Raw genomic sequence first — 17,494 nt, 5'->3', positions numbered from 1 at the left:
GGAGACCAAAGGCGACAGCCAATGCCATCCCCTTCCATGTGTCCCCGTACGCCTGCCATCATAGTGTGTCTCAGTATTAGACGTTCCGTTATTATTTTGTGCTCCTTTAACTAGAAACAAGAGAAATATTGGGCGATTTTGATGTCTTTCACCTCTTGTTGGCCATTTATCAGCCACTTGATGACGTGGTGTGCGAACATGTGACTGTCACAGCCAATCCCTGCAGTGCTATGCCAACACCATTGAGGTCACAGTTGTAGCCGGTGATTGGTTACAGCGGTCACACATTGTGTTATGACATCACTGGAGTCGAATGACCAGAAGCCGTTGGGAGACGGAGGAAGCATCCATGCCGGAGAGCCGGGGATCAGTGGGGTGTAGAAGGCCTCTGTTATTTATACAATGTCCGTCTCCAGACCCTCCAGTTACTCCACCAGTATGGGGGGCAGCCAGGAGGTGACATTTTAGATAGAGCCCTCCTGCCATAGATGTAGCAGCAAATACAACTATTGGTAATGAAATAATTCAGGAGCATCATTTGTTCTAATTCAACATTGTGCAGTTCCTCTATTACTCCTCCTGGAAATGTAGAAATTAAAAATGTGGGCGTCACCATTCTCTTTGGGGCGTGTCCTAACTCTATAACTGCCAACAGTACCAGACTGTGCCAGAACCCACCTTGTAACTAGGGGGATGGCAGCACTCACTTGCAGCTCTTGTCAGTTTCCAGGAGGGATTAAAAGGGTAATGCACAATGCAGAAGGGATGCTCCACAATTACTGAAGTAGGTGCCAGGAGTGCCATCAGGTGCCCTTTAACCCCTTACTGACATGCCCTGTTTTGGACCTAAGGACGCAATGCTTCTCCCATTAAAAACAGTTATCCTCTATCGCCTGGCTAGGGGCTAGATGTCTGATGGTTGGGGGTCCCTGTGCTGGGCCCCATGACCCCAAACTGGCGGGTACAAACACCCCATGTGAATAGACTGGCAGCATCCAGGCTCCCAACAAGTGAGGGGCTGCATTTCAGCACATGGGGTTGGGGAATTGGTCCGGTTTGGCGGTGTCCTCAATGCTGAGCAATGCAGGCAGATACCATCAGGGAGGCGTCCGATTGGCTGGATGGTGGGGGTTGTTGTCCTGCTGCAGAATAAATACGAAGCTGATGTCAATAAGAACCATCTGCAGCGCTGGGAAGAACAGGGAGTCCTGGAAGTGCTGCTGTGGCCCCCACTGATCTCACATCCTCCCCTCTGTCTGGGATTACATGAAGAGACAGAAGGATTGGAGCGAGCCGACATCCACAGAAGATCTGGACCCTCCCTGCCGAGTGTCTTCAAAAACTGTGTGCAAGTGTCCCGAGAAGGTGAGGAGCGTCACACGGATACTGATGGGTTACCTTTCCCTCTTCTTCAGTCACTTTGTATTTTGTTAATTGACAAAAAATATACTATTAACCCTTCGATTCCTGGAAGTGTTCTCACCCTGCAGCAGATTTTCCACAGCTGCCCACAACTTTTGCGCAGTCCTGTGTATACCTTACAGCGTGCGGAAGGTATATATCGCCCTAATAAATGTAGGAAAACACTAAATGATCATTTATGCTAATCCTGTCTAAATTCTGTCGGGGCGCGTTCTTCTCGCTCTCTCCAGCTCTCCTTCGGGATCTCCTAGGGCGACCACAGATTGTAAGAATATCTAATGAACCCCGAGGCGCGCGGGGACACAAGCGCGATGTGTCTGGAATAGAAGAGAAAGCTTTAACTGTGACAGCCCTGCGCCTACACGGATACTTACCGGAGACACAGCCGGGCAGCGTTACCTACCTGCAGTTAGAACATGGGGGCGTTACCGGCGGATACCATGTGATCATCCAATCCTACACCGAGGAGCGGGCCGATCACAGATACGCAGAAGGAATGACAAGCCTTAGACTCACGCGGTTCACAGAGATGAAGAGACCACGAGGCCGGACACCCCGGTAGACTCCTTTATTGTCAGATTACTCCACTCTTTACTTGTAGATGCAGCAGAGCTAAAAGTGTCACCGGAGGGGCGACTGGGGCGATCGGAGAAGGCATCAGTGTATGATCGGTGGCGATCCGACCTCATCGGCAGGCAGGAGATCGTACATTGAAAGTCTCGGACAAACCCTTTGATGTTGAAGCCGGCACCAGGATCAGCTGATTGTCGAGGGTCTCGCTCCCAGCACAGTGGCAGCCTTCTCTGGCCATGGACAAACGGCATGCTGACGGACGCTCGTTACCGCGGGTCACATGCAGCAGTGCATCGCCAATAAGCGGTACTAAGATTCCTCCCCATACAGGCTGCTTTAAGGGCAGCACATTCCCCAATTCCACGGGCAGATGAGCGGCTAACGAGTGCGCATGTACATGAAGGCATAAAGAATCCAATTAGCCAACAGGGGTCAGCGCGTTCAGATAAGCTGATAATGGGGTAAACGAACATCATATGAATGTCCACGCCCAATCATCGGCCTGGGTAGAAGGGTCTTCGCAGAGCAGCCCCCCTTCTGGTTGGTAGGGAGGGGCCCCACTCTATGGTGTTCCTAAGCCCTGACAATGCATATATACAGCGGTTCTTAGGAGACAGCCAACTTTAACCATTTTTTCCCAGAAACAGCGCCACCTATGTCAACTGGCCACACTTGGTATTGCAGCTTATCCTATTTAATTCAATGAAGAAGAGCTGCAATACCACATACTACCTGTTTACAAAGGTGGCGCTGGAAAACAAATATTCTTACAACACCAGCAAAGGACTTGCTCAACTGCTTCTTCCTCAGATAAGCTGATCATGGGTGGTCCCCACTGCTCGCACCCCCAGTGACTGATTGGTGAGGGAGAAGGTGAAAATAAATACTTGCCCCTGAGGATAAAATTATAGAGGCTTTACCATGAAAGCACGTCCTCATCCACAAGACCCGGCTAATTTGCTAATGGCTGGGGGTGTAATTATTGAGACCCCCATCGATCCTGAGAACAGGGCTCCATTTATTTCCATGGGACTGTGGGAAGCAGCCATATTTAAGCTCTCGGCTCTCCAGCCGTCGCCTTTGAACAAATGACATGTCAGAGTGCATTCCGCTCTCCAGAAAGCAGGCCAAGCTCCTACTATTAGGATCTGTGGGGGTCCCAGCAGTCAGAAACCCACCAATCAGCAAGCTGACCCCAACCTGTGGATAGGGGATAAGCTGTGTTTAAGTAGTACCTGACACAATGTAACAAGATGACGCATCAGTATAACGGCCGGCAGGGCAGGAGCCGTTCCGACCGCACTAAGAGGATTCTGCGGAGGGTCCAGAGACTTTCTAAAGCAGATGCCCCTCCATCAGGAAAAACTACACTGAGATATCATGACAAACTCAGCTCTGCTACATCTACACATACAGAGAACAGCAAAAAGGGTGTGACCCATAGGCCAACCTCCGATGCTGAGCACAGGCAAACAACTAAACCCCCCACGGGGTCAGAGCGCTGCTAGATCATAATCCCCAAAATATAACCAGTATTGTGTTTACATGGAAACCAATATAAAATGGGGACCGGGAGTTGTGCCCAATCACATCAGGGGAAGGGCGGTGAGTGGTGCCCAATCACACCAGGGGAAGGGCGGTGAGTGGGGCCCAATCACACCAGGGGAAGGGGGGTGAGTGGGGCCCAATCACACCAGGGGAAGGGGGGTGAGTGGGGCCCAATCACACCAGGGGAAGGGGGGTGAGTGGGGCCCAATCACACCAGGGGAAGGGGGGTGAGTGGGGCCCAATCACACCAGGGGAAGGGGGGTGAGTGGGGCCCAATCACACCAGGGGAAGGGGGTGAGTGGGGCCCAATCACACCAGGGGAAGGGGGGTGAGTGGGGCCCAATCACACCAGGGGAAGGGGGGTGAGTGGGGCCCAATCACACCAGGGGAAGGGGGGTGAGTGGGGCCCAATCACACCAGGGGAAGGGGGTGAGTGGGGCCCAATCACACCAGGGGAAGGGGGGTGAGTGGGGCCCAATCACACCAGGGGAAGGGGGGTGAGTGGGGCCCAATCACACTAGGGGAAGGGGGTGAGTGGGGCCCAATCACACCAGGGGAAGGGGGGTTTGTTGTGCCCAATCACACCAGGGGAAGGGGGGTTTGTTGTGCCCAATCATACCGGGGGAAAGGGGGGTTGGTTGTGCCCAATCACTCCGGTGAAAGGGGGGTTGGTTGTGCCCAATCACTCCGGGGAAAGGGGGGTTGGTTGTGCCCAATCACTCCGGGGAAAGGGGGGTTGGTTGTGCCCAATCACTCCGGGGAAAGGGGAGTTGGTTGTGCCCAATCACTCTGGGGAAAGGGGGGTTGGTTGTGCCCGATCAGACCCGGGGAAAGGGGGGTTCGCTGTGCCCAATCAGACCTAGGGAAAGGGGGGGGTTCTTTGTGCCCAATCACACCCGGGAAAGAGGGGTGAGTTGTGCCCAATCACACAGAGGGAAACAGGGGTGAGTTATGCCCAAGCACCAGGGAGGGGATGGGGGTAGTTGTGCACAGTCACACAGAGAGAGAGGGGGGTGAGTTGTGCCCAATCACACAGAGTGGAAGGGGGGGTGAGTTGAACCCAATCACACAGAGGGGAAGGGGGGGTGAGTTGTGCCCAATCACCAAGGCGTGGGGGGGGGGGGTAGTTGTGCCAAGTCTTCTTCTACTTCCTCCATAGAACATGCACATAGAGCACCGACGGACGGCTCATCAGTATCCAGGGATGTGATGTCATCTGCAGGGTGACACCGGCTCCGATAGATGATGTTCAGAGTCAGGATCCGCTAACGGAAAAGAGGTTAGCATATAAAATAACTGTCTGAGGCCACTTAAGCGATTTTCCTCGTCCGTCCTCATAGCAGTGCATAAACCATCAGCAGCGTCTCTTCTGACCTCCAAACACACCCACATTCATCTGATAAGCTCCTCCCACTCCACACCGCTAAAGAAAGGATGAGACTTGATGTCTTCAACACCAGCGACTCCGGCACCCAGGCGCTCCAAAGGGTTAAATTGCAGAAGCTGCAAGAGAGTGTAAAAAGGAGGAGTTAATAAACCCCTTCATCAGTCACTGAATCCACCCCCTCCCCCTCCCTCCACCCCTCCCCCCCACCCCCTCAAGACGCAGGTCAAAAGCTGTAGGTGAAGTCAGGGAAGCCATTCCTCAACTGCTCACAAATAGTCAGATACATTGTATCTAATCACGGATTATACACAAACCAACTGAAACTAATAACACACAGCTGTACCGCCCATCCCCCACAGTACAGGAGGAAAGTAAGTGACCCCCTATGTAATGTAACTGATAATACAGCTGTACCGCCCATCATCCACAGTACAGGAGGAAAGTAAGTGACCCCCTATGTAATGTAACTAATAACACACAGCTGTACCGCCCATCATCCACAGTACAGGAGGAAAGTAAGTGACCCCCTATGTAATGTAACTAATAACACAGCTGTACCACCCATCATCCACAGTACAGGAGGAAAGTAAGTGACCCCCTATGTAATGTAACTAATAACACACAGCTGTACCACCCATCATCCACAGTGCAGGAGGAAAGTAAGTGACCCCCTATGTAATGTAACTAATAACACACAGCGATACCGCCCATCATCCACAGTACAGGAGGAAAGTAAGTGACCCCCTATGTAATGTAACTAATAATACACAGCTGTACCGCCCATCATCCACAGTACAGGAGGAAAGTAAGTGACCCCCTATGTAATGTAACTAATAACACACAGCTGTACCACCCATCATCCACAGTGCAGGAGGAAAGTAAGTGACCCCCTATGTAATGTAACTAATAACACACAGCTGTACCACCCATCATCCACAGTACAGGAGGAAAGTAAGTGACCCCCTATGTAATGTAACTAATTACACACAGCTGTACCACCCATCATCCACAGTACAGGAGGAAAGTAAGTGACCCCCTATGTAATGTAACTAATAACACACAGCTGTACCGCCCATCATCCACAGTACAGGAGGAAAGTAAGTGACCCCCTATGTAATGTAACCAATAACACAGCTGTACCGCCCATCATCTACAGTACAGGAGGAAAGTAAGTGACCCCCTATGTAATGTAACTAATAACACAGCTGTACCGCCCATCATCTACAGTACAGGGGGAAAGTAAGTGACCCCCTATGTAATGTAACTAATAACACACAGCTGTACCGCCCATCATCTACAGTACAGGAGGAAAGTAAGTGACCCCCTATGTAATGTAATTAATAACACACAGCTGTACAACCCATCATCCACAGTAAAGGAGGAAAGTAAGTGACCCCCTATGTAATGTAACTAATAACACACAGCTGTACCGCCCATCATCCACAGTACAGGAGGAAAGTAAGTGACCCCCTATGTAATGTAACTAATAACACACAGCTGTACCGCCCATCATCCACAGTGCAGGAGGAAAGTAAGTGACCCCCTATGTAATGTAACTAATAACACACAGCTGTACCACCCATCATCCACAGTGCAGGAGGAAAGTAAGTGACCCCCTATGTAATGTAACTAATAACACAGCTGTACCGCCCATCATCCACAGTGCAGGAGGAAAGTAAGTGACCCCCTATGTAATGTAACTAATAACACACAGCTGTACCACCCATCATCCACAGTGCAGGAGGAAAGTAAGTGACCCCCTATGTAATGTTACTAATAACACACAGCTGTACCACCCATCATCCACAGTGCAGGAGGAAAGTAAGTGACCCCCTATGTAATGTAACTAATAACACACAGCGATACCGCCCATCATCCACAGTACAGGAGGAAAGTAAGTGACCCCCTATGTAATGTAACTGATAACACACAGCTGTACCGCCCATCATCCACAGTACAGGAGGAAAGTAAGTGACCCCCTATGTAATGTAACTAATAACACACAGCTGTACCACCCATCATCCACAGTACAGGGGGAAAGTAAGTGACCCCCTATATAATGTAACTAATAACACACAGCTGTACCGCCCATCATCCACAGTACAGGAGGAAAGTAAGTGACCCCCTATGTAATGTAACTAATAACACACAGCTGTACCGCCCATCATCCACAGTACAGGAGGAAAGTAAGTGACCCCCTATGTAATGTAACCAATAACACACAGCTGTACCGCCCATCATCCACAGTACAGGGGGAAAGTAAGTGACCCCCTGTGTAATGTAACTAATAACACACAGCTGTACCACCCATCATCCACAGTACAGGAGGAAAGTAAGTGACCCCCTATGTAATGTAACTAATAACACAGCTGTACCGCCCATCATCCACAGTAAAGGAGGAAAGTAAGTGACCCCCTATGTAATGTAACTAATAACACACAACTGTACCGCCCATCATCCACAGTACAGGAGGAAAGTAAGTGATCCCCTGTGTAATGTAACTAATAACACACAACTGTACCGCCCATCATCCACAGTACAGGAGGAAAGTAAGTGACCCCCTATGTAATGTAACTAATAACACACAACTGTACCGCCCATCATCCACAGTACAGGAGGAAAGTAAGTGACCCCCTATGTAATGTAACTAATAACACACAACTGTACCGCCCATCATCCACAGTACAGGAGGAAAGTAAGTGACCCCCTATGTAATGTAACTAATAACACACAACTGTACCACCCATCATCCACAGTACAGGAGGAAAGTAAGTGATCCCCTGTGTAATGTAACTAATACCACACAGCTGTACCACCCATCATCCACAGTACAGGAGGAAAGTAGGTGACCCCCTATGTAATGTAACTAATAACACACAGCTGTACCACCCATCATCCATAGTACAGGAGGAAAGTAAGTGACCCCTATGTAATGTAACTAATAACACACAGCTGTACTGCCCATCATCCACAGTACAGGAGGAAAGTAAGTGACCCCCTATGTAATGTAACTAATACCACACAGCTGTACCACCCATCATCCACAGTACAGGAAGAAAGTAAGTGACCCCCTATGTAATGTAACTAATAACACACAGCTGTACCGCCCATCATCCACAGTACAGGAGGAAAGTAAGTGACCCCCTATGTAATGTAACTAATAACACAGCTGTACCGCCCATCATCCACAGTACAGGAGGAAAGTAAGTGACCCCCTATGTAATGTAACTAATAATACACAGCTGTACCACCCATCACCCACAGTGCAGGAGGAAAGTAAGTGACCCCCTATGTAATGTAACTAATAACACACAGCTGTACCGTCCATCATCCACAGTACAGGAGGAAAGTAAGTGACCCCCTATGTAACGTAACTAATAACACACAGCTGTACCGCCCATCATCCACAGTACAGGAGGAAAGTAAGTGACCCCCTATGTAATGTACTAATAACACACAGCTGTACCGCCCATCATCCACAGTACAGGGGGAAAGTAAGTGACCCCCTATGTAATGTAACTAATAACATACAGCTGTACCGCCCATCATCCACAGTACAGGAGGAAAGTAAGTGACCCCCTATGTAATGTAACTAATAACACACAGCTGTACCACCCATCATCCACAGTACAGGAGGAAAGTAAGTGACCCCCTATGTAATGTAACTAATAACACACAGCTGTACCGCCCATCATCCACAGTACAGGAGGAAAGTAAGTGACCCCCTATGTAATGTAACTAATAACACACAGCTGTACCGCCCATCATCCACAGTACAGGAGGAAAGTAAGTGACCCCCTATGTAATGTAACTAATAACACACAGCTGTACCGCCCATCATCCACAGTACAGGAGGAAAGTAAGTGACCCCCTATGTAATGTAACTAATAACACACAGCTGTACCACCCATCATCCACAGTGCAGGAGGAAAGTAAGTGACCCCCTATATAATGTAACTAATAACACACAGCTGTACCACCCATCATCCACAGTACAGGGGGAAAGTAAGTGACCCCCTATGTAATGTAACTAATAACACAGCTGTACCACCCATCATCCACAGTACAGGAGGAAAGTAAGTGACCCCCTATGTAATGTAACTAATAACACACAGCGATACCGCCCATCATCCACAGTACAGGAGGAAAGTAAGTGACCCCCTATGTAATGTAACTAATAACACACAGCTGTACCGCCCATCATCCACAGTACAGGAGGAAAGTAAGTGACCCCCTATGTAATGTAACTAATAACACACAGCTGTACCACCCATCATCCACAGTGCAGGAGGAAAGTAAGTGACCCCCTATGTAATGTAACTAATAACACACAGCTGTACCGCCCATCATCCACAGTGTAGGAGGAAAGTAAGTGACCCCCTATGTAATGTAACTAATAACACACAGCTGTACCACCCATCATCCACAGTGCAGGAGGAAAGTAAGTGACCCCCTATGTAATGTAACTAATAACACACAGCGATACCGCCCATCATCCACAGTACACGAGGAAAGTAAGTGACCCCCTATGTAATATAACTAATAACACACAGCTGTACTACCCATCATCCACAGTACAGGAGGAAAGTAAGTGACCCCCTATGTAATGTAACTAATAACACACAGCTGTACCGCCCATCATCCACAGTACAGGAAGAAAGTAAGTGACCCCCTATGTAATGTAACTAATAACACACAGCTGTACTACCCATCATCCACAGTACAGGAGGAAAGTAAGTGACCCCCTATGTAATGTAACTAATAACACACAGCTGTTCCGCCCATCATCCACAGTACAGGAGGAAAGTAAGTGACCCCCTATGTAATGTAACAAATAACATACAGCTGTACCGCCCATCATCCACAGTACAGGAGGAAAGTAAGTGACTCCCTATGTAATGTAACTAATAACACACAGCTGTACCGCCCATCATCTACAGTACAGGAGGAAAGTAAGTGACCCCCTATGTAATGTAACTAATAACACACAGCTGTACCACCCATCATCCACAGTGCAGGAGGAAAGTAAGTGACCCCCTATGTAATGTAACTAATAACATACAGCTGTACCACCCATCATCCACAGTACAGGTGGAAAGTAAGTGACCCCCTATGTAATGTAACTAATAACATACAGCTGTACCACCCATCATCCACAGTACAGGAGGAAAGTAAGTGACCCCCTATGTAATGTAACTAATAACACACAGCTGTACCGCCCATCATCCACAGTACTGGAGGAAAGTAAGTGACCCCCTATGTAATGTAACTAATAACACAGCTGTACCGCCCATCATCCACAGTGCAGGAGGAAAGTAAGTGACCCCCTATGTAATATAACTAATAACACACAGCTGTACCGCCCATCATCCACAGTGTAGGAGGAAAGTAAGTGACCCCCTATGTAATGTAACTAATAACATATCTGTACCACCCATCATCCACAGTACAGGAGGAAAGTAAGTGACCCCCTATGTAATGTAACTAATAACACACAGCTGTACCGCCCATCATCCACAGTGCAGGAGGAAAGTAAGTGACCCCCTATGTAATGTAACTAATAACACACAGCTGTACCGCCCATCATCTACAGTACAGGAGGAAAGTAAGTGACCCCCTATGTAATGTAACTAATAACACACAGCTGTACCTCCCATCATCCACAGTGCAGGAGGAAAGTAAGTGACCCCCTATGTAATGTAACAAATAACACACAGCTGTACCGCCCATTATCTACAGTACAGGGTGAAAGTAAGTGACCCCCTATGTAATGTAACTAATAACACACAGCTGTACCGCCCATCCCCCACAGTACAGGAGGAAAGTAAGTGACCCCCTATGTAATGTAACTAATAACACACAGCTGTACCGCCCATCATCCACATTACAGGAGGAAAGTAAGTGACCCCCTACGTAATGTAACTAATAACACACAGCTGTACCGCCCATCATCCACAGTACAGGAGGAAAGTAAGTGACCCCCTATGTAATGTAACTAATAACACACAGCTGTACCGCCCATCATCTACAGTACAGGGGGAAAGTAAGTGACCCCCTATGTAATGTAACTAATAACACACAGCTGTACCGCCCATCATCCACAGTACGGGGGAAAGTAAGTGACCCCCTATGTAATGTAACTAATAACACACAGCTGTACCGCCCATCATCCACAGTACAGGAGGAAAGTAAGTGACCCCCTATGTAATGTAACTAATAACACACAGCTGTTCCGCCCATCATCCACAGTACAGGAGGAAAGTAAGTGACCCCCTATGTAATGTAACTAATAACACACAGCTGTACCGCCCATCATCCACAGTACAGGAGGAAAGTAAGTGACCCCCTATGTAACTAATAACACACAGCTGTACTACCCATCATCCACAGTACAGGAGGAAAGTAAGTGACCCCCTATGTAATGTAACTAATAACACACAGCTGTACCGCCCATCATCCACAGTACAGGAGGAAAGTAAGTGACCCCCTATGTAATGTAACTAATAACACACAGCTGTACCACCCATCATCCACAGTACAGGAGGAAAGTAAGTGACCCCCTATGTAATGTAACTAATAACACACAGCTGTACTACCCATCATCCACAGTGCAGGAGGAAAGTAAGTGACCCCCTATGTAATATAACTAATAACACACAGCTGTACCGCCCATCATCCACAGTGCAGGAGGAAAGTAAGTGACCCCCTATGTAATGTAACTAATAACACACAGCTGTACCGCCCATCATCCACAGTACAGGAGGAAAGTAAGTGACCCCCTATGTAATGTAACTAATAACACACAGCTGTACCACCCATCATCCACAGTACAGGAGGAAAGTAAGTGACCCCCTATGTAATGTAACTAATAACACACAGCTGTACCGCCCATCATCCACAGTACAGGAGGAAAGTAAGTGACCCCCTATGTAATGTAACTAATAACACACAGCTGTACCGCCCATCATCCACAGTGCAGGAGGAAAGTAAGTGACCCCCTATGTAATGTAACTAATAACACACAGCTGTACCGCCCATCATCCACAGTACAGGAGGAAAGTAAGTGACCCCCTATGTAATGTAACTAATAACACAGCTGTACCACCCATCATCCACAGTACAGGAGGAAAGTAAGTGACCCCCTATGTAATGTAACTAATAACACACAGCTGTTCCGCCCATCATCCACAGTACAGGAGGAAAGTAAGTGACCCCCTATGTAATGTAACTAATACCACACTGCTGTACCACCCATCATCCACAGTACAGGAGGAAAGTAAGTGACCCCCTATGTAATGTAACTAATAACACACAGCTGTACCACCCATCATCCACAGTACAGGAGGAAAGTAAGTGACCCCCTACGTAATGTAACTAATAACACACAGCTGTACCGCCCATCATCCACAGTACAGGAGGAAAGTAAGTGACCCCCTATGTAATGTAACTAATAACACACAGCTGTACCGCCCATCATCTACAGTACAGGAGGAAAGTAAGTGACCCCCTACGTAATGTAACTAATAACACACAGCTGTACCGCCCATCATCCACAGTACAGGAGGAAAGTAAGTGACCCCCTATGTAATGTAACTAATAACACACAGCTGTACCGCCCATCATCTACAGTACAGGAGGAAAGTAAGTGACCCCCTATGTAATGTAACTAATAACACACAGCTGTACCGCCCATCATCCACAGTACAGGAGGAAAGTAAGTGACCCCCTATGTAATGTAACTAATAACACACAGCTGTACTACCCATCATCCACAGTGCAGGAGGAAAGTAAGTGACCCCCTATGTAATGTAACTAATAACACACAGCTGTACCACCCATCATCCACAGTACAGGGGGAAAGTAAGTGACCCCCTATGTAATGTAACTAATAACACACAGCTGTACCGCCCATCATCCACAGTACAGGGGGAAAGTAAGTGACCCCCTATGTAATGTAACTAATAACACACAGCTGTACCTCCCATCATCCACAGTACAGGAGGAAAGTAAGTGACCCCCTATGTAATGTAACTAATAACACACAGCTGTACCTCCCATCATCCACAGTACAGGAGGAAAGTAAGTGACCCCCTATGTAATGTAACTAATAACACAGCTGAACCACCCATCATCCACAGTACAGGAGGAAAGTAAATGACCCCCTATGTAATGTAACTAATAACACACAGCTGTTCCGCCCATCATCCACAGTACAGGAGGAAAGTAAGTGACCCCCTATGTAATGTAACTAATACCACATTGCTGTACCACCCATCATCCGCAGTACAGGAGGAAAGTAAGTGACCCCCTATGTAATGTAACTAATAACACACAGCTGTACCGCCCATCATCCAGAGTGCAGGGGGAAAGTAAGTGACCCCCTATATAATGTAACTAATAACATACAGCTGTACCGCCCAACATCCACAGTACAGGAGGAAAGTAAGTGAACCCCTATGTAATGTAACTAATAACACACAGCTGTCCGCCCATCATCCACAGTACAGGAGGAAAGTAAGTGACCCCCTATGTAATGTAACTAATAACACACAGCTGTACCGCCCATCATCCACAGTACAGGAGGAAAGTAAGTGACCCCCTATGTAATGTAACTAATAACACACAGCTGTACCGCCCATCATCCACAGTACAGGAGGAAAGTAAGTGACCCCCTATGTAATGTAACTAATAACACACAGCTGTACCGCCCATCATCCACAGTACAGGAGGAAAGTAAGTGACCCCCTATGTAATGTAACTAATAACACACAGCTGTACCACCCATCATCCACAGTACAGGAGGAAAGTAAGTGACCCCCTATGTAATATAACTAATAACACAGAGCTGTACCGCCCATCATCCACAGTGCAGGAGGAAAGTAAGTGACCCCCTATGTAATGTAACTGATAACACACAGCTGTACCGCCCATCATCCACAGTACAGGAGGAAAGTAAGTGACCCCCTATGTAATGTAACTAATAACACACAGCTGTACCGCCCATCATCCACAGTACAGGGGGAAAGTAAGTGACCCCCTATGTAATGTAACTAATACCACACAGCTGTACCACCCATCATCCACAGTACAGGAGGAAAGTAAGTGACCCCCTATGTAATGTAACTAATAACACACAGCTGTACCACCCATCATCCACAGTGCAGGGGGAAAGTAAGTGACCCCCTATGTAATGTAATAACACACAGCTGTACAACCCATCATCCACAGTGCAGGAGGAAAGTAAGTGACCCCCTATATAATGTAACTAATAACACACAGCTGTACCACCCATCATCCACAGTACAGGGGGAAAGTAAGTGACCCCCTATGTAATGTAACTAATAACACACAGCTGTACCGCCCATCATCCACAGTACAGGAGGAAAGTAAGTGACCCCCTATGTAATGTAACTAATAACACACAGCTGTACCGCCCATCATCCACAGTACAGGGGGAAAGTAAGTGACCCCCTATGTAATGTAACTAATAACACACAGCTGTACCACCCATCATCCACGGTACAGGAGGAAAGTAAGTGACCCCCTATGTAATGTAACTAATAACACACAGCTGTACCGCCCATCATCCACAGTGCAGGGGGAAAGTAAGTGACCCCCTACATAATGTAACTAATAACATACAGCTGTACCGCCCATCATCCACAGTACAGGAGGAAAGTAAGTGACCCCCTATGTAATGTAACTAATAACACACAGCAGTACCACCCATCATCCACAGTAAAGGAGGAAAGTAAGTGACCCCCTATGTAATGTAACTAATAACACACAGCTGTACCACCCATCATCCACAGTACAGGGGGAAAGTAAGTGACCCCCTATGTAATGTAACTAATAACACACAGCTGTACCACCCATCATCCACAGTACAGGAGGAAAGTAAGTGACCCCCTATATAATGTAACTAATAACACACAGCTGTACCACCCATCATCCACAGTACAGGAGGAAAGTAAGTGACCCCCTATGTAATGTAACTAACACACAGCTGTACCGCCCATCATCCACAGTACAGGAGGAAAGTAAGAGACCCCCTATGTAATGTAACTAATAACACACAGCTGTACCACCCATCATCCACAGTACAGGAGGAAAGTAAGTGACCCCCTATGTAATGTAACTAATAACACACAGCTGTACCACCCATCATCCACAGTACAGGAGGAAAGTAAGTGACCCCCTATGTAATGTAACTAATAACACACAGCTGTACCACCCATCATTCACAGCACGGGGGAAAGTAAGTGACCCCCTATGTAATGTAACTAATAACACACAGCTGTACCACCCATCATCCACAGTACAGGAGGAAAGTAAGTGACCCCCTATGTAATGTAACTAATAACACACAGCTGTACCACCCATCATCCACAGTACAGGAGGAAAGTAAGTGACCCCCTATGTAATGTAACTAATAACACAGCTGTACCGCCCATCATCCACAGTACAGGAGGAAAGTAAGTGACCCCCTATGTAATGTAACTAATAACACACAGCTGTACCACCCATCATTCACAGCACGGGGGAAAGTAAGTGACCCCCTATGTAATGTAACTAATAACACACAGCTGTACCGCCCATCATCCACAGTACAGGAGGAAAGTAAGTGACCCCCTATGTAATGTAACTAATAACATACAGCTGTACCACCCATCATCCACAGTACAGGAGGAAAGTAAGTGACCCCCTATGTAATGTAACTAATAACACACAGCTGTACTGCCCATCATCCACAGTACAGGAGGAAAGTAAGTGACCCCCTATGTAATGTAACTAATAACACACAGCTGTACCGCCCATCATCCACAGTGCAGGGGGAAAGTAAGTGACCCCCTATGTAATGTAACTAATAACACACAGCTGTACCGCCCATCATCCACAGTGCAGGAGGAAAGTAAGTGACCCCCTATGTAATGTAACTAATAACACACAGCTGTACTGCCCATCATCCACAGTACAGGAGGAAAGTAAGTGACCCCCTATGTAATGTAACTAATAACACACAGCTGTACTGCCCATCATCCACAGTACAGGAGGAAAGTAAGTGACCCCCTATGTAATGTAACTAATAACACACAGCTGTACCGCCCATCATCCACAGTGCAGGAGGAAAGTAAGTGACCCCCTATGTAATGTAACTAATAACATACAGCTGTACCACCCATCATCCACAGTACAGGAGGAAAGTAAGTGACCCCCTATGTAATGTAACTAATAACACAGCTGTACAGCCCATCATCCACAGTACAGGAGGAAAGTAAGTGACCCCCTATGTAATGTAACTAATAACACACAGCTGTACCGCCCATCATCCACAGTGCAGGGGGAAAGTAAGTGACCCCCTATGTAATGTAACTAATAACACACAGCTGTACCGCCCATCCCCCACAGTACAGGAAGAAAGTAAGTGACCCCCTATGTAATGTAACTAATAACACACAGCTGTACCGCCCATCATCCACAGTACAGGAGGAAAGTAAATGACCCCCTATGTAATGTAACTAATAACACACAGCTGTTCCGCCCATCATCCACAGTACAGGAGGAAAGTAAGTGACCCCCTATGTAATGTAACTAATACCACATTGCTGTACCACCCATCATCCGCAGTACAGGAGGAAAGTAAGTGACCCCCTATGTAATGTAACTAATAACACACAGCTGTACCGCCCATCATCCACAGTACAGGGGGAAAGTAAGTGACCCCCTATGTAATGTAACAAATAACATACAGCTGTACCGCCCATCATCCACAGTACAGGAGGAAAGTAAGTGAACCCCTATGTAATGTAACTAATAACACACAGCTGTCCGCCCATCATCCACAGTACAGGAGGAAAGTAAGTGACCCCCTATGTAATGTAACTAATAACACACAGCTGTACCGCCCATCATCCACAGTACAGGAGGAAAGTAAGTGACCCCCTATGTAATGTAACTAATAACACACAGCTGTACCGCCCATCATCCACAGTACAGGAGGAAAGTAAGTGACCCCCTATGTAATGTAACTAATAACACACAGCTGTACCGCCCATCATCCACAGTACAGGAGGAAAGTAAGTGACCCCCTATGTAATGTAACTAATAACACACAGCTGTACCACCCATCATCCACAGTACAGGAGGAAAGTAAGTGACCCCCTATGTAATATAACTAATAACACAGAGCTGTACCGCCCATCATCCACAGTGCAGGAGGAAAGTAAGTGATCCCCTATGTAATGTAACTGATAACACACAGCTGTACCGCCCATCATCCACAGTACAGGAGGAAAGTAAGTGACCCCCTATGTAATGTAACTAATAACACACAGCTGTACCGCCCATCATCCACAGTACAGGAGGAAAGTAAGTGACCCCCTATGTAATGTAACTAATAACACACAGCTGTACCACCCATCATCCACAGTGCAGGAGGAAAGTAAGTGACCCCCTATGTAATGTAACTAATAACACACAGCGATACCGCCCATCATCCACAGTACACGAGGAAAGTAAGTGACCCCCTATGTAATATAACTAATAACACACAGCTGTACTACC

General features: G+C 47.2%; 1 protein-coding gene across 1 annotated transcript in view; it reads right to left on the bottom strand.

The window, feature by feature from the left end:
- Positions 1-1,977: 1,977 nt before the first annotated feature.
- RPS6KC1 (ribosomal protein S6 kinase C1) overlaps positions 1,978-17,494 on the bottom strand; it is a 273,886-nt gene continuing 258,369 nt past the window's right edge. Inside the window, exon 16 of the mRNA XM_066595059.1 lies at positions 1,978-5,046. Within this exon, the coding sequence (XP_066451156.1) occupies positions 4,936-5,046 (111 nt within the window). The 3' untranslated portion in view covers positions 1,978-4,935. The remainder of the gene's footprint in view (positions 5,047-17,494) is intronic.

Source organism: Eleutherodactylus coqui, chromosome 3 (assembly GCF_035609145.1).
Source record: "Eleutherodactylus coqui strain aEleCoq1 chromosome 3, aEleCoq1.hap1, whole genome shotgun sequence".
In the NCBI taxonomy this organism is placed as follows: Eukaryota; Metazoa; Chordata; class Amphibia; order Anura; family Eleutherodactylidae; genus Eleutherodactylus; species Eleutherodactylus coqui.
This window is presented reverse-complemented; position numbering and strand designations above follow the sequence as displayed.